This window comes from Oryctolagus cuniculus, chromosome 19 (assembly GCF_964237555.1).
Source record: "Oryctolagus cuniculus chromosome 19, mOryCun1.1, whole genome shotgun sequence".
Classification (NCBI taxonomy): domain Eukaryota; kingdom Metazoa; phylum Chordata; class Mammalia; order Lagomorpha; family Leporidae; genus Oryctolagus; species Oryctolagus cuniculus.
Genome location: NC_091450.1, coordinates 35,741,687 through 35,764,648, shown reverse-complemented (window position 1 = coordinate 35,764,648; position 22,962 = coordinate 35,741,687). Strand labels below are relative to the sequence as shown.

At 56.2% G+C, this 22,962-nt stretch overlaps 3 protein-coding genes across 5 annotated transcripts in view; 1 reads left to right on the top strand and 2 right to left on the bottom strand.

Moving 5' to 3' along the window:
* LOC103347431 (translation initiation factor IF-2) overlaps window positions 1-22,962 on the top strand; it is a 779,171-nt gene that overhangs the window by 192,064 nt on the left and 564,145 nt on the right. The gene's annotated exons all lie outside the window — the stretch shown is intronic.
* Window positions 1,676-4,234, bottom strand: LOC138843236 (golgin subfamily A member 2-like). The gene is made up of 3 exons (XM_070064252.1): window positions 3,994-4,234; window positions 3,629-3,742; window positions 1,676-3,124 (listed from the first exon to the last, which is right to left on the bottom strand). Exons 2-3 carry the CDS (start codon window positions 3,728-3,730, stop codon window positions 2,867-2,869), a joined length of 360 nt encoding a protein of 119 aa, XP_069920353.1. The 5' UTR covers window positions 3,731-3,742; window positions 3,994-4,234; the 3' UTR covers window positions 1,676-2,866.
* LOC138843176 (golgin subfamily A member 2-like) lies at window positions 4,185-22,711 on the bottom strand. 3 transcript variants are annotated; one of them, XM_070064249.1, is made up of 9 exons: window positions 22,533-22,710; window positions 21,084-21,206; window positions 7,286-7,393; window positions 6,897-6,940; window positions 6,713-6,776; window positions 5,922-5,978; window positions 5,682-5,762; window positions 4,675-4,835; window positions 4,185-4,321 (listed from the first exon to the last, which is right to left on the bottom strand). In XM_070064249.1, the coding sequence occupies exons 1-9, from the start codon at window positions 22,578-22,580 to the stop codon at window positions 4,318-4,320; spliced, it is 690 nt and encodes a 229-aa protein (XP_069920350.1). In that variant the 5' UTR covers window positions 22,581-22,710; the 3' UTR covers window positions 4,185-4,317. The 3 variants fall into 3 exon arrangements, with proteins under 3 accessions (XP_069920350.1, XP_069920352.1, XP_069920351.1); XM_070064251.1 differs by lacking the exon at window positions 7,286-7,393 and having other exon boundaries at window positions 22,533-22,711; XM_070064250.1 differs by lacking the exon at window positions 5,682-5,762 and having other exon boundaries at window positions 22,533-22,702.

Here is a 22,962-nt window from a genome sequence, read left to right as displayed (position 1 = left end):
CACTGGCAGATGTGGGTGTCCTCTGAGCTGTCAGAGAGGTCAGGGAGCTTGTGGTTGATGGTGTAGGGGCTGGGAACTTGGGGGATGTTGTTGTGGGAAAGCCAGAGGTCTTTGAACTTCCTCCTGGGCGTGCCACACCTGCCCCAATCAGAGCTGTGCTGCTGGGGGCAGGGGACAGGGGGTATCAAGCCTCCAGCCTGGGAGCCCCAGCACAGGCCAGGGTGACAGGCCGGGGGACACCTCGTCCCTTGGGTGTGCAGTTGAGCAGTGGCCAGGGTGAAGCCTTTGGTTGCTTGATGACCTCAAAGCCTGAGAATCCTCTGCACCCATCAGCCCTGGCGAGGCAGGGACGCACAGCCTCCTGCCTCCCACCTGGGCATTGTCACACCTGCTACTGGCTGAAGGTGGGGTCCTCAGCCCCAGATGAAGCCCTGTAGCCAGAGCAGGTCAGCTACTCTGAGTTCCGCCCGGCCGGGCTGCAGAGTTGGCCCAGGGCCCCACCTGCCACTCTTTGCTGGCCTCTGACTCTCCCTCTTCTGCTTTTCCCCAGCAGGGAGGGCCCAGACTTGCCTCCACGACCTGCAGCCCCCTGACCAGCGGAGGATCCCCTCTTAGATTTTTGAGTTTATGGCCGCCTGCCGGCCCTGGCTCCTCAGGGTCCCCTCAGAGGACTCCTGGGGTTTTTGAGTACCCGAGGGGCCTCTGGCGCCTCCTCCACCCATCCATTTTAGCTGCATGCTCCTGGTTCAAGCAGGGTTCTTCCTCCTGTCTTTCTCCATCAGGCCTGCTGGCTGCCACGTGAGCCTCCCAGGCTAGTGCTGGCCATGGCCAGTGGGTCCAAAGGCAGGGCCGTCAGGGAGGAGGGAAGTCTGAGAGAACCAGACTTGTGTCAGGACTGTGGGTGTGCTGCCTGGGTGGTGAGTGAGAGGTGGCGTGAGTGGCAGGGGAGGCCCTCTCCAGCCTCCACCCCGACTCCCCGGAAACTCTGGTCACCCAGTCCAGCTCCTCCTCCCATCTTCCTTCTCCTTCCTGTCCATGGCCTTTTCCAGAAAGCTCACACACATGCCCACCTGATGCTGCTTCCCATCCCCGCCCTGCCCACCAGTGCCGTGGCCTGGCTGCTCTTGCCTTACCGCCTGTCTCCCTCCTCTCTCTCCGCTGTTCTCTCTGCTCTCTCTCCCACTGCCGGACGATTGGGTCAGGCAAGGCTGTCCTGTCCTGAGAGCCCCAGGCCTCCCTTCGACCTCTAACCAGATCCCTCCTCTTCCTCAGAGACCTCCCTTTCCAAGCTGCCTGGACACCTGCTCTGTGACTTGACAGTGGCCCCTCATCCCCAAAGCCTCCCCTTCATCTGTGACTTTCTGTTGTGTGGTGAGCTCACACCTCCAGGCATGACCTTGGTGAAAATTTGTGCCCCTCTGCGGTCCTGCTCCTGCCCTGTTCTATAAATATCTATAAATACTCATAAATACACACACACACACACACACAGCAGTGCCCCTGGAGTTGCAGTGTAAGGAGACCAGCCTGGAAGAGGCCTCTTCACCCCACTGAATGCTCGGCACAGCACAGAGGCTGCCCACTGCTGGCAGGCCCTGCTGCCCTGTGCAGTGCCCACCCGCAGCACAGCAGACCCTGGGCCCTATGACAAAACTGCCACACACGGGGCCATGCAGTATGGCTCTATCTCTTTATTTCAAGATAATATCAGGAGCCACATCAACATGGTGCCACAACGCTGTCTCCGCCTCTTTCCTGGGCCATAGACTATCAATAAATACGTTTCCCAGCCCCAGATAATTATTAAGACCTCCTCCTCATTTGCGAGCTCCAGCCTCAGCTATGATACAGGGGAGGCCCTACCCCCAGAATATACAAAATATACACAAGTACAATATTTACATGGGGTGGGGGTGGGGAGGCCCACTGGAGGCAGCCTCTTCCCCTCATCAGGCCTAGAGTTAGCCCCAACTGTCCTAGGGCCTGACAGAATGCTGCCTACTGCCCTGCCCCAAAGTGCCTCCAAAGAAAAGGGAGTCCCCCGAATGCCTGCCTAGCCTGCCTCGGCCCTGCCTGGCTGGTGTGCCTGTTAGTAAGGGGACAGGCGCCCCTGCATCGCCTGCTGCAGCTGACCCTTTGAGGGCTGTTGACCGTGCCTCCCAGCTGGCCTGCCTGGGGGCACAGGCACGGAGTGAAGAGCTGGACCAAGCCTGGCCTCCCATTAGCCTCAGCTTGCCTAGGCCAACCTGCGATTTGGGACCGGGAGCCTCCCTTAATAAGGGACTGCCCTCGCCCAGAGGACCCTCATCCTATTGTGCCCTCCTCACCCATATACCCTTACCCATGATGCCCCTGGCCTGGAAGTGACCCTTGCCCATGATGATGCCCCTGCCCCGGAAGTGACCCCTGCCCAGCAATGCCCTTGCCCAGGTGCCCCCGCCCAGCAATGACACTCACTCAGATGCCCTCCTCTCCTGATGCCCTCATGTCTGTGCCTGCTGATGCCCCCACGTGATGTTCCCGGCCAGATTATGCTGGCCAGGCTGACAGCCCCAAGAGGGGTGATGAAAACTGCCTGGCTGACTTGCCCAAGTGGATGAGCACCCCCTGGTCTCGGCTGTTCTGGGGGCCACACAAATGCTGCCTGTGTTGGTCACGGCCTCTGAGGATGGAGCTGGAAATGTGGAGGCCCCAGGAGCCCCTGGGGTCCTCCAGAGAGGCAGCCTAAAGAGGCCTTTCTCTCCCCATCAGGGGTTCTGGCTAAGGAGGAAAGGGAACTGGGAAGGAACGGCAGGGGATAGGGTGGCTAGCAGGGGTGGAGTGGCAAGGATGGGGTTGGGGCTCCCCGGGCTGATGGCATCTGGTGTTAGACGATAATGTCGTCATGCTCGTCAGCCCGGTAGAAGAAGGGGATGCAGTGGTTGGTGCCCAAGCCTGGGCGCTCCCGGGGGTTCTGCATCTCCTGTGGCTGCTTCCTGAGCTGCTGCACAGTAGGGTTCTGCTTGTGTAGCGCCTTCTTCTCAGAGTGCAGCTGTGTGTAGGTGGCCACGTGCTGCTGCAGGTGGAACAGGCACTGGTCGCGCTGTTGGTGCAGACCCTGAGCCTCCTGGCTCTTCAGCTCCATCTGCAGAAGACCAAGGCGGGTGGGGGGAGCATGAGGGCAGGTGGTGGCTTGCTAACTGATTCCATTGGTTGCAGGGGAGTGGCACAGAGCCCTGCATCTCCTGCACCCAGCCTCACACCTCATCCCCTTCTTTCCCATCACTTTAACTTGAGGCCACACACGAGAGGGAAGGCATCATCTTTAGGGGAACACTCGTGCCTAATACTTTACATGCACAATCTCAGCTCATCCTCAACACCTGTATAAGGAAAAAATGCTAAGTTCCTTTGTCAGGAATCTGAGGCTTAGCAAAGGGTAGCTAAGGTGGGTGAAACGCCTCTCGTGGGACAATGATGTCCAGGCCTGGGAGGAGCCCGGGGCTACCAGCCCTAAGAGAGGCAGGACAGTCGATATGGAGGTCACCTGTCACTCCAGACTGGAGCGGCCTCCCTCCTGGGCCTAGCACTGCCCTCCCCAGAGACTTGTCCCCATGGCCCAGTCCTTCACAGTCGGGCTGAGCGTTACCATTTCCTTCAGCTCCCCCAGCTTCTCCTGCAGCTGGCCGAGTTCCCTGGCCAGCTCGTTCTTGATGTGCTGCTCTGCCTGCAGCGAGAGGGTGAGCCGCATGTTGTCATTGCTCTGCACAGAGAGAAGCAATCCGTTGCCACCCAAAGTGGCTGCATCCGGATCCCAGCACCAGGTGCCCACCTCCCACAGTGCTGGGAGGGCTGGAAACTCAGCCCCTCTCCTCCAACAGACATTTGAGCAGGGTCCTGGCTCACAGGGCACCTGCCTAGGTCATCACCGTCCCCTTTGGTGGGGGGGGGGGAGTGAAGGCCCAGAGGGAAGTGTTTTGTACCAGAGGCCTTGTCCAGGGAGGCCGAACATACCAGTCTCACTAAGCCATCCTGCAGCTTGGCCAGCTGCTCCTTGAGCTCCCGGTTCTGCAGGAGCGCGTGGCTGATGGTCACGCGGTCGCTCTGCTTGTGCTCCTCAGCCTGGCTGCCCCACAGCTCCGCCTCCCACTCCAGCTGCAGCAGCCGCTGTTCCTGCTGCTGGTTCAGGCGACTCAGGCCTGCGTTGTCCTGCACCTGGGCCTGAGCTGTCCCGCCAGGCTCTCCAGCTCCTTCTGCAGCTGCTCAGCCTGCGCCTGCAGCTGCTGTTCCACCGCCGACAGCCCCGCGGGGGAAGCTGGGGACTCTGGGGTGGGAGGCTCAGCTGAGAAAGGAAGCAGCCATCAGGGGCCCTGGCCTCTGGGTTTTCAAAAAGCTCCTGTCTTGGTCCTTAGCTCCTCAGGCCAACGGCTTGCCCCCACCCCGGTGCTGGCTTCTTGGCTAACAACTTTCCATATTCAGATGGTCATTACCCTTCCAAGCCAGGACACAGAGTGCTTGACCGTGCATGGTGGACAGTGGGTGCGCCACCCCTATTTACAGATGAGGTCACCGAGGCTCAGAGAGATGACAAGACTCGCCATCCACCAGCACAGACCTGCTTCCCTCTGCCACAACACCCCTCACCGGGGCACCCAACACCCATCCTGCTCCCAGGCCACCTCTGCCCCTGCTCACCCATCTGGCTCTTGAGCTCGGCCAAGGTGGTCTCCAACTCCCACACCTGACTCAGGCTGCACTCCTTTTCCTCCCTCAGTGTGCAGAGCTGCCCAGAGCACAGGGAAAAGAGCCATGAGCAGGGGCCACTGCCTCCCTCTAAACCGATGCTGCTGTTGTTTCTGTGGGGAGAGTCAAAGAAAGGAAGGTGACTAAGGATGTCCCCTCTACTCCACTCCCAGAGCAAGAGGGGGTGCGCAGGGGGCCAGGGCGGGATTGGCACGTTCTCAGACCCTATGGGCACAGGGCCTGTCCCGAGGCTCCCAAGGAAAGAGCATGTGGGTCTTTGCTGGTTTTTGCTCACAGCTATGGAACCGAGTCTGAATTGGGATTCTTCTTAGGGGACAGTAAGGTGAGCCTCCAGAAACAGAATGTGAGAAAAGACAGGCCTTCCGCTAGGTTTGGATTTACAGGGGTGTGCGCATCGTTCGAAAGCTCAGCACGTGCTACATAGGGGTTGGGGCTGCTCTTAACAGCGGGGATACAGGAATGAAAAGCACAGGTAAGATCCCTTCTCTCCCTGAGGTTGACGTCCCAGGGAGCCTGGAAATCTTGGATTCTTAGAGCTAAAAGAGACTTTTGACAACTGCCATTTCAACCTCCTTGGGAAACTCAAGCCCAGGGTGGAGAGGCGCTTGTCCAAACTCAAAGCTCAGGTCAGGGCCTGAGTCAGGGTGGGGACACGAGTCTCATGGCCAGCGCTGAATGAGAGGCCACAATCCCAGGGCTGTGTGGCCAGGGTGCAAGCAGGGGTGTCTGGAGAAGAGAGGAGGTGGAGAGGGCAGCGACAGGATGAGAGCCATGCTGCATGCTCCATGCTCTGGGGTCCCTCCAGCTGAGACCTGGCCCACCCAGCACCCCACTCTCCCTCAGCACCAGGGGCCCCCAGCCCCTTTCTTCAGAGCCCATGGGGAAACAGAAGCCCAGGGTGGGCAGCATGGAATCAGGGGACCCCACTGGGCTCTTACCAATTCCTCTATGGTGTTACTGAGTTGTTTGTTTGTTAGATAGCTGGAGTTCAGGGCTACTGCCAGCTCTTGGTACCAGCTCTGAGGCACATGCAGAGAGGGGGAGTTGCAGGAGGGTTTGAGGAGAGGCAGAGAGAGCAGTCATTAGGGCTGGGGTGGCACGGGCTGTCTCAGCTGGCAGCAGGGCACTCAGCCCCCGCTGTGGGAGAAGAGGGGGGCTGGCCCTGAAGAGCCACTCACCTCCAGATCCTTCATGTAGGAAGATGTGAGGCCCTCTCCATTGATGTAGGACATTGACTAGAAGAGACAAGAGCTCCCATGGAGATGCTACGTCCTCCACCGCCAAGTCCCTACCCTCAGACTACCTCTCCCCCCCCCCCACCTCCACCTGGCAACTCTTCTCCCAGCCTGGCCTCTTCCTCTCATCTATGCCTACCCTCAGACTACCTCCTCCCCCACCTGGCAACTCCTCTGCCCAGCCTGGCCTCTTCCTCTCATCACCCTCTATGCCTACCCTCAGACTACCTCTCCTCCCACCTCCACCTGGCAACTCCTCTGCCCAGCCTGGCCTCTTCCTCTCATCACCCTCTATGCCTACCCTCAGACTACCTCTCCTCCCACCTCCACCTGGTAACTCCTCTGCCCAGCCTGGCCTCTTCCTCTCATCACCCTCTATGCCTACCCTCAGACTACCTCTCCGCCCCCCACCTCCACCTGGAAAACTCCTCTGCCCAGCCTGGCCTCTTCCTCTCATCACCCTCTATGCCAGCTTCTCCTGGGTCTCATCACCATACCCCTCCCTTCCTGAGTGATGCTCTCCCTATGCTTCCTGCGCTGAGATACATTGTCACCGTTCTCATGGCCATGTCCTTCATCTGTATGGCTTCCAAGAAGAAGCCGTCACCCAGCCTGCCCAACACGGCTCAGCAGGTCAGTCTATCCCAGGATCTCCCCATCTCTCAGGAATCCCAGCCTCCATTTCTGTCCTTTCCTCTCTCTCCTCCCTTCCTGAGTCCCAGTGTCTGGGGTACCTCGGAGACAAGACCATGGAGCTGCTGAGCATGTTGACGCAGGCTCTCCGTGGAGGACAATGTCCTAGGGACAGGCACACAGAGGTCAGGGGTGCAGGGGCTTGATGCAAAAGAGGTCCTTGGGCCGTGGCCTGCCCTTACTCCCATGGCTTAGGGACTGCTGCCCGCACAGGAAGACACTCACTTGGTCTCATCTATGAGGACAGGGCCATGGTCAGCATCATGGATCTGAGGGAGAAGAGAGAGTGATCACCTGATTTCCAGTAAGAACTACCCAGGGGTGGCAGGAGCCCAGCTCCTTCCAGCAACCTGCCACTGCCACAAGCTCAAGAGAAAGCCCCATCTTGGCCTCCCCCACCCCAGTGCCGGGAAGGGTTCCTCACATTGGGAACCAAGCTGCCGGAAGAAAGGAGAAGAGAAGGCACAGCAGGCACAGTCCTCTGGGAAGGGTGCCTGGCACTGGGAACCAAGCTGCTGGAAGAAAGGAGAAGAGAAGGCACAGCAGGCGCAGTCCTCTGGGAAGGGAGATGGTGCAAGCATACAGGGGTAGCAGGCACAAGGACGGAGGCAAACCTGAGTTGGTGCCATGCTAGTTAGACTAGCGCCAGGGGGCGCTAAACAGCCAAGTAACACGGTGGCATCAGCAGAGGGTGGTGCAGGAGCAGCGCGGTCTTTGGGCACCTGTCAGGGAACAGAGCAGGGGGTTAGGGGCCGTGCAGGAGAGGAGGTGCCTCGCTGCCATGGACACAAGGGCGCAGAACAGGTAGGAAGATGTCGTAGCAGTCAGAGTGACAGTCACACATGCTGGGAACCACAGGGGTTGTGGGAATGGCTTGCCCAGGCTTGGGGACACGTGGCATCTTTTCAGGTGGCCAAAGCTCAAAGGAAGGGGGCTACGACCTCCATGGACACGAGGCCCTGGTTCTCCCTGGACCTCAGCAAGGGCTCTGACCTCCGGCAGCCGCAGCAGGCAGAAGGAACGGGAACCAACATCAGGGAGCATGGCAGTGTTCTTCCAGGAAGCCAGTCTCTGCCACACAGTGACCCTGACTCTAGGCCCCTGCTGGGCTGAGGCCGCTGGTGGTGACAGGAATCCCTCCAGGTAGCTCTCTGCCACTGCCCTCTCCTGCTCTCCACCCTTTCTCCCTGCCCTCCTCTCTGCCTCAACCATCAGCTGTAGTTCTCTGATTCAGGCCTTTCCAAGGAGAAATGTTGCCCAAGAAGCCCCTCCCTGCTTTCTGGAGATAAAATCAACCACAGCCGCCTCATGGGCATACCTCTCAGCCCCATCTCGCAGCTCCAGAAATACCTACTCTACCAAAAGAAGCCAGAAAATCACAGGTAAGATGTCTGCTCTTTGATTTGGCACATGGAGGTCATGGCGCCTCATTGCCAGAAAAACTGCTAGGGAACAATGCGGGGATCTAGTGCTTGGAGATGTGGAGAAGCCTCTCCTCCTTCTCCCGCAGCGGGACCCCCTCCCTCGGCCAGCCCCACCCAGCTTCTCCCCAGGCTCAGGCCTAAATCTCGGTCCATGCATCTGGCTCTAGAGACCACCTCATGTCAGCAGGTCAGACGGCCGCACACAGCCAAGATGGCTGAACAAGTGACAGCAGCCAGAGGAGCTGAGTGGAGGCAGGGAGTTGCTGCCTGCTCTCTGGACCCTTCAGCCCTGGCCTCTGAAAACCCCAATCGGCTGCCTCCTTAGAGTCCAGGCTGCAAAGCCTACAGATGAGAAAGAGGCGTGCTGACTCTGCAGTTATACCTTTAGAGAGTGGACCAGCAAATGGAACACTTCTCTCTCCCTCTCTCCCTCTCTCCCTCTCTCTCATCTCGGCTTCTCTATAACTGTGCTTTTCAAATACATAAATAAGTAAATAAAAATAGAATCTATGTACTGTGATTACTTTGTGAACAACCAAGTCACAATTCTACTTCTCAAGGTGGAGCTTCGCCTGGGCGTCAGGACACCAGATGAGAAGCCTGCACCTGGATTTCAGTCTGAAGGTGGAGCTTGGTGTGGGCATCAGGACACCAGATGGGAAGCCTGCAGCTCACTTCAAGACTGAAGTTGCAGCATCGCCTGGGTGTCAGGACACCAGATGAGAATCCTGCACCAGGCTGTCAGTCTGAAGGTGGAGCTCACCTGAGTGTCAGGACACCAGAGGAGAAGCCTGGCACTCACTTTCAGTCTGAAGGGGGAACTTCTCTTGGGTATCACATCAGATGAGAAGCCTGCAACTGGCCTTCAGTCTGAAGGTGGAGCATCGCCTGGGTGTCAGGACACCAGATGAGAAGCCTGCACCTGGCCTTTAGTCTGAAGGTAGAACTTCGCCTGGGTGTCAGGACACCAGCTAGAGGCCTGCACCTGACTTCATATCTGGATGTGGAACTTTGCCCTGGTGTCAGGACAGCAGATGAGAATGCTGCACTTGGATTTCAGTCTGAAGGTGGAATTCTTCTTGGGCATCAGGACACCAGATGAGAAGCCTGCACCTGGATTTCAGTCTGAAGGTGGAGCTTCGCCTGGGTGTCAAGACACCAGATGAGAAGCCTGCACCTGGCCTTCAGTCTGAAGGTGGAGCTTCATCTGGGTGACAGGACCCCAGATGAGAAGCCAGCACCTGGCCTTTAGTCTGAAGGTAGAACTTCGCCTGGGTGTCAGGACACCAGCTAGAGGCCTGCACCTGACTTCATATCTGGATGTGGAACTTTGCCCTGGTGTCAGGACAGCAGATGAGAATGCTGCACTTGGATTTCAGTCTGAAGGTGGAATTCTTCTTGGGCATCAGGACACCAGATGAGAAGCCTGCACCTGGATTTCAGTCTGAAGGTGGAGCTTCGCCTGGGTGTCAAGACACCAGATGAGAAGCCTGCACCTGGCCTTCAGTCTGAAGGTGGAGCTTCATCTGGGTGACAGGACCCCAGATGAGAAGCCAGCACCTAGCTTTTAGTCTGCAGCTGGAGCTTCTCCTTGGTATTAGGACACCGCATAGAAGCCTGCACCTGGCCTTCAGTTGAAGGTGGAGCTTCGCCTGGGTGTCAGGACACCAGATGAGAAGCCTGCACCTGGATTTCAGTCTGAAGGTGGAGCTTTGCCTGAGTGTCAAGACATGAGATGGGAAGCCTGCACCTAGCTTTCAGTCTGAAAGGGGTGCTTGGCCTGGTGTCTGGACACCAGATGAGAAGCCTGGACCTGGCTTTTGGTCTGATGGGGGAGATTCGCCTGGGTGTCAGGACACCAGATGAGAAGCCTGCACCAGGCTTTCAGTCTAAAGGTGGAGCTTCGCCTGGGTGTCACACCAGATGAAGAGCCTGCACCAGGCTTTAGTTTGAGGTGGAGCTTAACATGGGCATCACAACACCAGATGAGAAGCCAGCACCAGGCTTTCAGTCTGAAGGTAGAACTTCGCCTGGGTGTCAGGACACCAGATGAGAAACATGCACCTTGCTGCACGTCTGCAGATGGAGCTTCTCCTGGGTGTCAAGACACCAGATGAGAAGCCTGCACCTGGCTTTCAGTCTGAAGTTGGAGCTTCGCCTTGGTGTCGGGACACCAGATAAGAAGCCAGCACCTGGCCTTCAGTTGAAGGTGGAGCATAGCCTGAGTGTCAGGACACCAGATGGGAAGCCTGCTCTTAGCATTCAGTCTGAAAGGGGTGCTTGGCCTGGGCGTATGGACGCCAGATGAGAAGCCTGTACCTGACTTTCAGTCTGAGGTGGAGCTTCGGGGGGTGTCAGGATACTAGATGAGAAGCCTGCACCTGGCCTTCAGTCTGAAGGTTGATTTCACCTGGGTGTCAGGACACCAGACGAAAACCTGCACCTTGCATCACGTCTGAAGGTAGAGCTTCGCCTGGGTGCCAGGACACCAGATGAGAAGCCTGAACCTCACCTCACCTGTGGAGGTGAAGCTTTGCCTGGGTGTCAGGACACCAGATGAGAATCCTGCACTTGGATTTCAGTCTGAAGGTGGAATTCATCTTGGACATCAGGACACCAGATAGAAGCCTGCACCTGGCCTTCAGTCTGAAGGTGGAGCATCGCCTGGGTGTCAGGACACCAGAGGAGAAGCCTGTACCAGGCTATCAGTCTGCAGGTGGAGGTTCGCCTGGGTATCAGGACACCAGATGAGAAACATGCACCTCCCTTTCAGTCTGAAGGTGGAGCTTCGCCAGGGTGTCAGGACACCAGATGAGAAGCCTGCACCTGGCTTTCAGTCTGAAGGTGGAGCTTCGGCTGGGTGTCAGGACACTAGATGAGAAGCCAGCACCTTACTTCACATCTGAAGGTGGAGCTTCACCCGGATGTCAGGACACCAGATGAGAAGCCTGCACCTCGCATCACGTCTGAAGGTGGAGCTTCGCCTGGGTGTCAGGACACCAGATGAGAAGCCTGCCCCTCCCATCACGTCTGCAGGTGGAGTATCGCCTGGGTGTCAGGACACCAGATGAGAAGCCTGCACCTGGCGTTCAGTCTGAAGGCGGAGCTTTGCCTGGGTGTCAGGACACCAGATGAGAAGCCTGAATCTGGCCTTCAGTCTGAATGTGGAGCTTCACCTAGATGTGAGGACACCAGATGAGAAGCCTGCCCTTCGCTTCACGTCTGAATGTGGAACTTCGCCTCAGTGTCAGGACACCAGATGAGAAACCTGCAACTCGCTTTCAGTCTGAAGGTGGAGCTTCGGCTGGGTGTCAGGACACGAGATGAGAAGCCTGCTCCTGGCTTTCAGTCTGAAGGGGGAGCTTCGCCTGGGTTCAGGACACCAGATGAGAAGCCTGAATCTGGCTTGCAGTCTGAATGTGGAGCTTCACCTAGACGTCAGGACACCCGATTAGAAGCCAGAACCTCGCTTCACGTCTGCAGGTGGAGTATCGCCTGGGTGTCAGGACACCAGATGAGAAGCCTGCACCTGGCCTTCAGTCTGAAGGTGGAGCTTCGCCTGGGTGTCAGGACACCAGAGGAGAAGCCTGCACCGCGCTTTCATTCTGAAGGTGGAGCTTCCCCTGGGTATCAGGACACCAGATGAGAAGTCTGCTCCTGGCTTTCAGTCAAGGGGGAGCTTCGCCTGGGTGTAAGGACAGCAGGTGAGAAGCATGCACCTGGCTTTCACTCTGTAGGTGGAGCTTCGAATGGGTATCAGGACACCAGATGAGAAGCCTGTACCGTACATCATGTTGGAAGGTGGAGCTTCGCTTGGGTGTCAGGACACCAGATGAGAAGCCTGCACCTGGCTTTCAGTCTGAAGGTGGAGCTTCGCCTGGGTGTGAGGACACCAGATGAGAAGCCTGAATCTGGCTTTCAGTCTGAATGTGGAGCTTCACCTAGATGTGAGGACACCAGATGAGAAGCCTGCCCCTTGCTTCACGTCTGAAGGTGGAGCTTTGCCTCGGTGTCAGGACACCAGATGAGAAGCCTGCACCTCGACTTAAGTCTGAAGGTGGAGCTTTGCCTGGGTGTCAGGACACCAGATGAGAAGCCTGAATCTGGCTTTCAGTCTGAATGTGGAGCTTAACCTAGATGTCAGCACACCAGATTAGAAGGCAGAACCTCACTTCGCATCTGCAGGTGGAGTAACACCTGGGTGTCAGGAGACCAGAAGAGAAGCCTGCACCTGACTTTCAGCCTGCAGGTGGAGCTTCACCTGGGCGTCAGGACACCACATTAGAAGCCTGAACCTCATTCACATATGGAGGTTGAAATTCGCCTGGGTCTCAGGACACCAGATGAGAAGCCTGCTCCTGGCTTTCAGTCTGAAGTGGGAGCTTTGGCTGTGTGTCAGGACACCAGATGAGAAGCCTGCTCCTGGCTTTCAGTCTGAAGTGGGAGCTTCGGTTGGGTGTCAGAACACCAGATGAGCCTGCATCTGCTTTTAGTCTGAAGGTGAGCTCACCTGGGTGTCAGTACACCAGACGAGAAGCCTGTACCAGGCTTTGCGTCTGAAGATGGATCTCCGCCTGGATGTCAGGACACGAAATGAGAAGCCTGCATCTCTCTTTCAGACTAAAGGGGGAGCTTCACCTGGGCGTCAAGACACTAGATTAGAAACCTGAACTTCCTTCACATCTGGAGGTTGAGCTTCGCCTGGGTGTCAGGACACCAGATGAGAAGCCAGCACCTGGCTTTCAGTCTGAAGGTGGAGCTTCAGAAGGGTGTCAGGACACCAAATGAGAAGCCTGCATCTCTCTTTCAGACTGAAGGAGGAGCTTCCCCTGGGCGTCAGGAAACCAGATTAGAAACCAGAACCTCCTTCACAACTGGAGGTGGAGCTTCTTCTAGGTGTCAGGACACCAGATGAGAAGCCTGCACCTGGCTTTCAGTCTAAAAGTGGAGCTTCACCTGGGTGTCAGGACACCAGATGAGAACCCTGCACCTTGCTTTCAGTTTGAAGGTGCAGCTTTGCCTTGGTGTTAGGACTCCAGATGAGAAGCCTGAACCTCGCTTTCAGTCTGAAGGTGGAGCTTCTCGTGGCCATAGGACACCAGATGAGAAGCCTGCACCTCGCTTTTAGTCTGAAGTGGAAGTTTCTGTTGGGAATCAGGATAATAGATGAGAAGCCTCAACCGCACTTTCAGTCTGAAGGGGGAACTTCACTTGGGCGTCATGACACCAGGTTAGAAGCCTGAACCTCCTTCACGTCTGGAGGTAGAGATTAGCCTGGGTGTCAGGACACCAGATGGGAAGCCTGTACTTGGAATTTAGTCTGAATGTTGAGCTTCTCTTGGGCATCAGGACACCAGATTAGAAGCCGGCACCTCGCTTTCAGTCTGAATGTGGAGTTCAGCTGGGTGTCAGTATTGCAGATGAGAAGCCTGCATCTGGCTTTCAGTCTGAAGGTGGAGCTTCACCTGGGTGTCAGGACACCAGATGAGAAGCCTGCAACTCGCATCACCTATTCAGGTGGAGCTTCGCCAGTTTGTCTGGAAACCAGATGAGCAGACTGCATCTCTCTTTCAGTCTGAAGGGGGACTTTCGCCTGGGCGTCAGGACACCAGATGAGAAGCCTGCAACTCGCATCACCTATTCAGGTGGAGCTTCGCCAGTTTGTCTGGAAACCAGATGAGCAGACTGCATCTCTCTTTCAGTCTGAAGGGGGAGCTTCACCTGGGCGTCAGGAAACCAGATTAGAAACCTGAACCTCCTTCACATCTGGAGGTCGAACTTCGCCTGGGTGTCAGGACACCTGATGAGAAGCCTGCACCTGGCTTTCATTCTGAAGGTGGAGCTTTGGCTGTGTGTCAGGACACCAGATGAGAAGCCTGAACTTGGCTTTCAGCCTGCAGGTGGAGCTTCACCTGGGCGTCAGGACACCACATTATGTCGCTCCCCCTCTTCATGGAGGAACGACACTAAGCCCTGCCTAGGCTTCATATCCGAGTCACGGCACCATTATGTTGCTCCCCCTCTTCATGGAGGAACGACACAGGACCCTGCGCTGTTCTTTCGTCTGCTCGGCCCTCCCCGGGTTTGCTGCTGGTTCTTCCCGGGTTGGCTACCATCCCTTCCACCTCCGTGGAAGGGCAGTTCCCCCTGGCCACATTCCCCACTTCCACAGGGGAGCGGCACACCGTCGGCCGGCTCTCTCGGGGGCTGCACAGGTGTTCCCTTAGATGTTCCCCTTAGATGTTCCTGGTGCATGCCATCTCTCTCCTCCTATATAGTCCTCCTCCACCAATCCCAACTCTGCTACCCACACGCCGAGTACGCTGCCCTCCTCCAATCAGGAGCAAGTCCTACAGTTTATTGGCTGAACTGGAGGCAGCTGTGTAGAAGCTGTTTTCTTCTCTCCCAGCGCCATATTGTGGGAGAGCAGATGCATAGAATAAGTCTTAATTCCAGCAGCTTAGTCCAGTCCGGATTGCTCCCCACAGATCCCCCTTTCTTTTTATTTTTGCGTTGATACGCGCCTGTCTTCAGTGTCCCACGGCACACACTCTGCTCTGCTTGCTAGAGTTGCCACAGGTTCTTACAAGTCCTATCAATCAGGCAAACCGAATCCGGGTCCTCTCTTCGCCATGTTGTGAGGAGGTTTTTAGGCGCTGATGCGTGCCTGTGTTCGGTGACCTGCGGCTCATACTCTGGTCGAGCCGCCTGCTGGTGCTTACCGCCTTACTAATCAGGCAGACCGAATCCAAGCCTTCTCATTGCCATATTGTGGGGAGGCCTATTGGTGTTGATTCGTGCCTATCTTCGGTGACCTGCAGCGCATACTCTGGTCGAGCTGCCTGCTTGTGCTTATCGCCCTAATGAGGCAGACCGAATCCAAGCTCTCTCATTGCCATGTTGTGGGGAGGCCTTTCTATTTCTCTATTTCTCTATCTCCGGGCATTCCTATTTCTCCCATTTTACTTCTATCTTCCAGCATTCCTATTTCTCTCATTTTACTTCTAAACTTCTGTTTCTCTTATCCCTGCGGCTTCCCGCTCTCATTTTACTTCTAAACTTCTGTTTCTCTTATCCCCGCGGCTTCCCGGCGCCCGCCCCGAGGCTGCTTCTCGGTGGCTTTCCGGCTCTGAGCCGCTTCAGCCCGCGCCTCTCTCATCTGCGCGGCTTCGCACTAGCCCAGCGTTCCCTATCTACTTGAGCCCCGCACGCTCTGTCTGTGTGCGGCAGCCTCCGCGAGTCACACAGCGTAGCTTACGTCTCCGCCACTAGCATTCAATCTAAGTTCCCCGGGCTAACCTGGCGAATTCAACCCAGCTCACGTCTCCGCCCCCGATTTGGCTTCCCGTCCTTTGCTCCCCGGGTTAATCAGACGGATCCCAATCTGCCTTACGTTTCCGCTTCTGGTTTCAAGTTTTCGCCCCCCATTCCTGGGCTAACTTGAGAATCCCAAAGTGGCTTTCGTCTCCGCCTCGGTCTGCCCCCCGCGGCTTCAATTTCCCTAACATTTTTCTCTACCCGGTATGTTTCCCCAAGCTTTCCTCCAACAATACTCCTCCCTCATTTCTCCTGGCCTCTCCCCACAGTCCGCATCTGAGTCTGTTTGTTCTAGCTTTCACTTTCGCTTTCGACCTTAGAGATTTCTCCCAGCTTCCCCCTGTAGTCCGTATCCGAGTCTATGCCTAGGCTTTCAATAGCTTCTTCCGGCACCTTTTTCGTCTGGCTTTTCCCTAGGCTGTTTGCTAGTCTCTCTCCCCGGTATTTTCCCACTTCTTCCCGTTTCTTCCCTCCTAAGTTTCCTATCCTTCCTAGGTTTCCTATCCAAGTCACGGCACCATTATGTCGCTCCCCCTCTTCATGGAGGAACGACACTAAGCCCTGCCTAGGCTTCATATCTGAGTCACGGCACCATTTGCTGCTCCTCCACACGCGGAGGAGCCGCACCGGACCGGGCGCTTGTTGTTCCCTTTTTTTACAAGTCCTTTCTATAGTAAAGTAAGAATAAGTAAACAGCAAACTCCCAAAGCAAGAATGAGTAGAGAGAAATGAGAAAGAACGAAGTAACGAACTTCCCCGCGAACTCTCCAACGCACTCTCCAACCAACCCACACCACCATGCCGTCTCTCTCCTCCTATATAGTCCTCCTCCGCCAATCCCAACTCGGCTGCCCACACACCAAGCACGCCGCTCTCCTCCAATCAGGAGCAGCTCCTGCAGCTTGTCAAGTTGGTGAGAGGCAGCTGGGTAGAAGCTGTTTACTCCTCTCCCAGCGCCATATTGTGGGAGAGCAGATGCATAGAATAAGTCTTAATTCCAGTAACAGTCTAGTCCGAGTTGCTCCCCACACATTAGAAGCCTGAACCTCAATCACGTATGGAGGTTGAGATTCGCCTGGGTGTCAGGACACCAGATGAGAAGTCTTCACCTGGCTTTCAGTCTGAAAGTGGAGCTCACCTGGGTGTCAGGACACCAGATGAGAAGCCTGCACCTGGCGAGCTTCACCTGGGTGTCAGGACACCAGATTAGAAGCCTGCACCTCACTTTCAGTCTGAAGGTGGAGCTTCGCCTGGGCGTCAGGACACCAGATGAGAAGCCTGCACCAGGCTTTGAGTCTGAAGATGGAGCTTTGACTGGGTGTCAGGACAGCAGGTGAGAAGCCTGCACCTGGCTTTCAGTCTGGAGGTGCAGCTTTGCTAGGGTGTCAGGACACCAGATGGGTAGCGTGCACCTGGCTTTCAGTCTGAAGGTGGAGCTTCTCTTGGGCATCAGGACACCAGATTAGAAGCCTGCACCTGGCTTGCAGTCTGAAGGGGGAGCTTCGCCTGGGTGTCAGGATACAAGATGAGAAGTCTGAACCTGGGTTTCAGTCTGAAGGTGGAGCTTCGCCTGGGTGTCAGGACACCAGATGAGAAGCCTGCACCTGGCTTCACGTCTGGAGGTGCAGCTTTGCTAGCGTGTCAGGACACCAGATGGGTAGCGTGCACCTGGCTTTCAGTCTGAAGGTGGAGCTTCTCTTGGGCATCAGGACACCAGATGAGAAGCCTGCCCTCGCTTCACATTGGAAGGTCCAGCTTCGTCTGCATGTCAGGACACCAGATGAGAAGCCTGAACCTCGCTAATTGTCTTGAGGTGGAGATTCGCCTGGTGTCTGGACACCAGATGAGAAGCCTGCATCTTGCATCACTTCTGAAGGTGGAGCTTCACCAGAGTGTCAGGAAACCAGATGAGAAGCCTGCACCTGGCTCAGTCTGAAGGTGGAGCTTCAGCTGGGTGTCAGGACACCAGATGAGAAGCCTGTATCAGGCTATCAGTCTGCAGGTGGAGGTTCGCCTGGGTATCAGGACACCAGATGAGAAACATGCACCTCCCTTTCCGTCTGAAGGTGGAGCTTCGCCAGGGTGTCAGGACACCAGATGAGAAGCCTACACCTGGCTTTCAGTCTGAAGGTGGAGCTTCGCCAGGGTGTCAGGACACCAGATGAGAAGCCTGCACCTGGCTTTCAGTCTGAACGTGGAGCTTCGGCTGGGTGTCAGGACACCAGATGAGAAGCCAGCACCTTACTTCACATCTAAAGGTGGAGCTTCACCCGGATGTCAGGACACCAGATGAGAAGCCTGCACCTCGCATCACGTCTGAAGGTGGAGCTTCGCCTGGGTGTCAGGACACCAGATGAGAAGCCTGCACCTGGCGTTCAGTCTGAAGGCGGAGCTTTGCCTGGGTGTCAGGACACCAGAGGAGAAGCCTGCACCTCGCTTTCATTCTGAAGGTGGAGCTTCGGCTGGGTGTGAGGACACCAGATGAGAAGCCTGAATCTGGCTTTCAGTCTGAAGGTGGAGCTTCGCCTGGGTTCAGGACACCAGATGAGAAGCCTGAATCTGGCTTGCAGTCTGAATGTGGAGCTTCACCTAGACGTCAGGACACCCGATTAGAAGCCAGAACCTCGCTTCACGTCTGCAGGTGGAGTATCGCCTGGGTGTCAGGACACCAGATGAGAAGCCTGCACCTGGCCTTCAGTCTGAAGGTGGTGCTTTGCCTGGGTGTCAGGACACCAGAGGAGAAGCCTGCACCGCGCTTTCATTCTGAAGGTGGAGCTTCCCCTGGGTATCAGGACACCAGATGAGAAGTCTGCTCCTGGCTTTCAGTCAAGGGGGAGCTTCGCCTGGGTGTAAGGACAGCAGGTGAGAAGCATGCACCTGGCTTTCACTCTGAAGGTGGAGCTTCGAATGGGTATCAGGACACTAGATGAGAAGCCTGTACCGTACATCATGTTGGAAGGTGGAGCTTCGCTTGGGTGTCAGGACACCAGATGAGAAGCCTGCACCTGGCTTTCAGTCTGAAGGTGGAGCTTCGCCTGGGTGTCAGGACACCAGATGAGAAGCCGGCAGCTCACATCACGTCTGGAGGTGGAGCTTCCCGTGGTTGTTAGGATACCAGATGAGAAGCTTGCACCTTGCTTTCAGTCTGAAGGTGGAGTTTCGCATGGGTGTCACAACACCAGATGAGAAGCCTGCCCTTCGCTTCACATCAGTAGGTCCAGCTTCACCTGGGTGTCTGGACACCAGATGAGAAGCCTGCCCCTGGCTTTCAGTCTGAAGGTGGAGCTTCGCCTGGGCATCAGTTCACCAGATGAGAAGGCTGCACCTCACTTCATATCTGAAGGGGGATCTCCCCCTGGGCGTCGGGACACCAGATGAGAAGGCTGCTCCTAGCTTTCAGTGTGAAGGTGGAGCTTCGCCTGGGTGTCAGATCACCAGATGAGAAGCCTGCACCTAGCTTCAGAGTGCCTGAGCCCGATTCCTAGCTCCAGCTCTGACTCCAGCTTCCTCCTCACGCCAACCCTTGCAGACACTGTGATGGCTCAAGTACACTGAGCTACTCGAATTCAAATATTAAGCTCTCAGGACTTCTCCGTGCCTGGGCCCTGCCCAGACTATGCCATTTGTTGTCTCCTCTGAGGCCGCAGAGTGATCATGGCCCCTAGCCAGACCTTCCTGGGTGGGAGCTGCCGTGATGGTTGACCAGCCACCTGTCCCTTTCCCTAGGCCCATCTGCAGATCAGCCCTGCTACACTGGCTAGGCCCTGGGTCAGTTAGACAGGAAGTGCCAACATTATCTGCAGGTTATGGCCTACCTAGCCCCATGTGCCTGTGCCCTTCCCCTCCCACAACTCAGGCTCCCTGCAGCCCTGAAAGGTGTTCTATGACCTCATGATGCTGCCTATGACCTCATCGCTCCCTCTGCCTCCCCCACTCGCCATGTGGATGAATATTACCCACCTTTAATCTTCACACTGGCCTCAAACGCCACCTTCTCCAGCTGCAAGTCCATTCAGAACCCACCTCCCTCACCTAGCCATGCAGCTGGCCTATTGCCGCCTTTCCCCTGCCCCCTCAGAGGACTCTGCCACCCCCATGGCACCTCCTGTCTTGTTCTTCTACTTCCACCACTGTGCATCCAATGCCGTTGCCATCCATGGGCCCAGTGAACATGGTTGAGCACCCCATCTGATTTGTCAAAGAGACGAGGGGCAGGCAGAGTGTCCTAGCACTGGTCTGTCTGGGTAGCTTCACATCCTTGCTGGTTAGTTCCTCTGAAAAGCTAACCTCCATCCTTGTGATTATAAAGCGAATTCATTTTCTCTTAATTCTACCTTCTCACTTTCAAACCAAAATGGAATTCATCAAGTTGAAAAATCACTCACTTCCATCTGGTCTACTTGCCCAGAGGGCAAAATATAACAGCATTTGTATGTTTTCAAATCTCTCCTGGTCTGACCGCACTGGGCATTCAAAGCCCAAAACGCCACAGACCTGCTCTGGAAGTTATTCCCAAATTACTGAATCTTTGAGGTGTGCCTTACCCTCTCCAAGATGATAAAAGACACAAGGGAAGGGAAAAAATGCAATTAGCCAAGCAGGGGAGGAAGCAGACATAAGCAGGCCGAGGGTTAATGGCAGCAACTTAAAACAAGCCAGAGTCTGCAGCAAATGAGACAAGCCTCAGGGACATGCACATCTGGGAGGCAGCAAGCCAGAGAGGGGGGGTCTCGGCACTGCCTCCCCTTCCACTTGTCCTATGGGGCAGCGCTACCCCATCGGAACGGTTAAAGTCAGACACCAGCACCTTCAGTATGTCCTGCATCTAGAGGCGGTGAAAAGGGGAAAACAAGGGCAGGGGAAGACACAGAGACGTGGCTTAGAGAGAGGCGAGGATGTCGGGGAAGGAAGAGGTGGAGTCAGGAAACGGAGGCTGAGGAAGAGCAGAGATCCACACAATGGCCCCCCAGGCCATCCTCTCAGACTGGCCATTGCTGCCTTGCCAGACAGAGGGAAAAGTCCCCAGGCCCCAGAGTCACAGGAAGCGCAGTCACTGACCAGCGCGGCTCTCAGACCCTCCCTAGACACGACCTCCACTCTCCATGTTAAAACCAGACTTCTGCAGAAGGGTTCTCTTGAACAGGGAGGCTACAGCTCAACAATTAGAAGACACTGTTCCAATCCAATAATATCTGACAGCCTGAAACTGAAGCCCAGGGGAGGCTGTTACTTTTCTGAGGTCACCCAGAGCCAAGGCCGCATCCCAGTGCCTGGGGCTTCCTAAGGGGACAGCCCTATGGCCGGGCTGCTCTCACTGGCCTGGCTTTTCCTGAGGCTGGGGATGAGGAAGTCGCAAATACCAGCGACTATGAATGTTACAAGACCCTGTATTCTGGATTAATATGAGAACAGCAAAAACTCTCAAACTTTGTAAGTAAAACATCAGCCCCATCTATTTTACAGATGTGGAGAGAGAGGCCCAGAAAGCTTGAACAGTTTGCCTTACATCATATCCCTAGCAGAGGGAAAGGGAGCATTCAGACCCAGAATCCTTGACCAGTATCTAACACTCCCTTCCACCATCTTCCACTGTCCTCTGGATCCCCAACCCCCCACCCCCCATTGCCCCTTAGCCCCCGAGCCCCCAGCAGCCTGGCCAGCCAAGACTCACATCCTCAGTTGAGTGACAACCCCGAGAAGTGGTTGTCTCAGGGCTACTGCCGTTTTTAAGGTTTTTCTTCTTTTTTCCTCCTGCAGGACCACCAGACCTGTTCTTCTGCTGATACTCTCTTAACTGTGGAAAGGAAAAGCAGTTGATTCTCTGGAATGCCCTAAGCCCCTGCAGTCACATCCTACTTCACAGTGTTCACAAGAACTCTCATGCCCACCACTGACTTCATGCCACCGACAACCCTTCAAGGGGCTGGAACGACCAGTTAATGTCTGAAGAACTGACAACATGGCTTCAATAAAAGGGAATGATGGAATTTAAAATCAGCTTCCAACTCTCACTTCTGGGGTTCTGCCAAGAATCAGCAGCTGCTGGGAGCAAAACCAGAGGTAGAGGTAGAAGGTTAAACATTATGTGGTCAGGAATTGCGCTTTGTGTGGTTTGGAAACAAGACATTGGGTCCTTTCTTCCATATCAGAACCTCGCAGAACTTCGAGGGGCACCCCGAGGAACCCTGGACACCGAGGAGAAAGAGTAGAACCCAGGCATTATTCCAGCCAAGGGCCCATTATGACATCACGACAGGTTCCGACCCAAGCCCCAGGACGGCCTCACCAAGCTGCTCCCTCGCTCCTCTGTGGCAGTGCCCTCACCCAGCTTCAAAAACTCCCCTGGGGAGGGTTCAGGCTACAAAGTTTAGTCTCCCAAAGTCTGTTCCACAGACGGTCACACAGCTGTCACTCCAGAGAGCCTGAGTGTGGGGCACTCTGCTCCCAGGGTCAGGGAAATTGAATGGGAGCCTGAGAACTCGCACAACCCCCAAAATAAGTCTCTGGAGAGTAAAAACCTGGGGGAAAACCAAACCTGTTTTCCCGCGGTCACCCAGAAACACTGCCCACACCTCCAGCTCCCCTGGGGAACGGGACACATCTCACTGTCAGTGTCCGAGCTGAGGAAGGGGGTCCCCAAGTCCCCAGTCCCCTTTCAGGCAGAAGCAGAAAGGGGGTGAGGACTTAGGGGACTGGGCCAGGAGATCAAAGCCCGAGCTGGAGGTAATGCCAGTCCCCAGGGGGATTTGACCTCACCACATCCCACTCTGCCCTACCCACGCTCTGCGCAGGGGGAGGTGGGGCGCAGGGTAGGGACCCGAGTCCTTGGAGACTGAGCCCACAGATCCCAAGGAGGTCCGGCTTCGGGAGGCCGGAGGCGAGGTCTGAGGCTGGGCCGAGGAGCCCCAGGAGCCAATGGCCCAAAGTCACCCAGGGGCGACAAGCCAGGGCAGGGGCTGGGTGCTGAGGGGGCGGTGCTGGCTGAGAGGACTTGGGTGGGGGAAGCCAAGGGGCGTTCGGGCTCGACCAGAGTGTCTGAGGAGCCGCACAGACCCCGGGCACGGACCAGCTGTCAGAGGGGCAGTGGGCTGGGCCGGGGGGCGCGACCCCGACGTTTTACCTTTCTCTTGGCCGCAGCCAGCTTGCTCTGTCGGGTTTCCTCCGACATCGCGGGGCGGGGAGGGGGCGGGGCACATCACCACGATCCCGGCAACCACTGCGAATTGCTCCTGGCAGCTACCGCGCAGGTGTGTGACTGAGCCAGGAGACGCAGGTTCAGGGCAGAACTCAGCGGGGCTGGGTGGGCGTGGTCGCCACACTTCAAGCCCATTGGTCAGTGAGAAAGACGAAACAAAGAGGGGCGTGGTCCGAGGCGTCAAAATGGGAGCTGCGCGTGCAGCTCTGTCACCGCCCACTCTGGGGGCGGGGCGATTTCCCTTGGGTGCGCGCGCAGCTTTATGGGAGCTCTCTCATGGCGTCCGTCACAGAATTCTAGTCAGTCTGCGGACCCCAGAGGCCGCTCTCCGGCCCACGCCCTCAACCCACTTTCT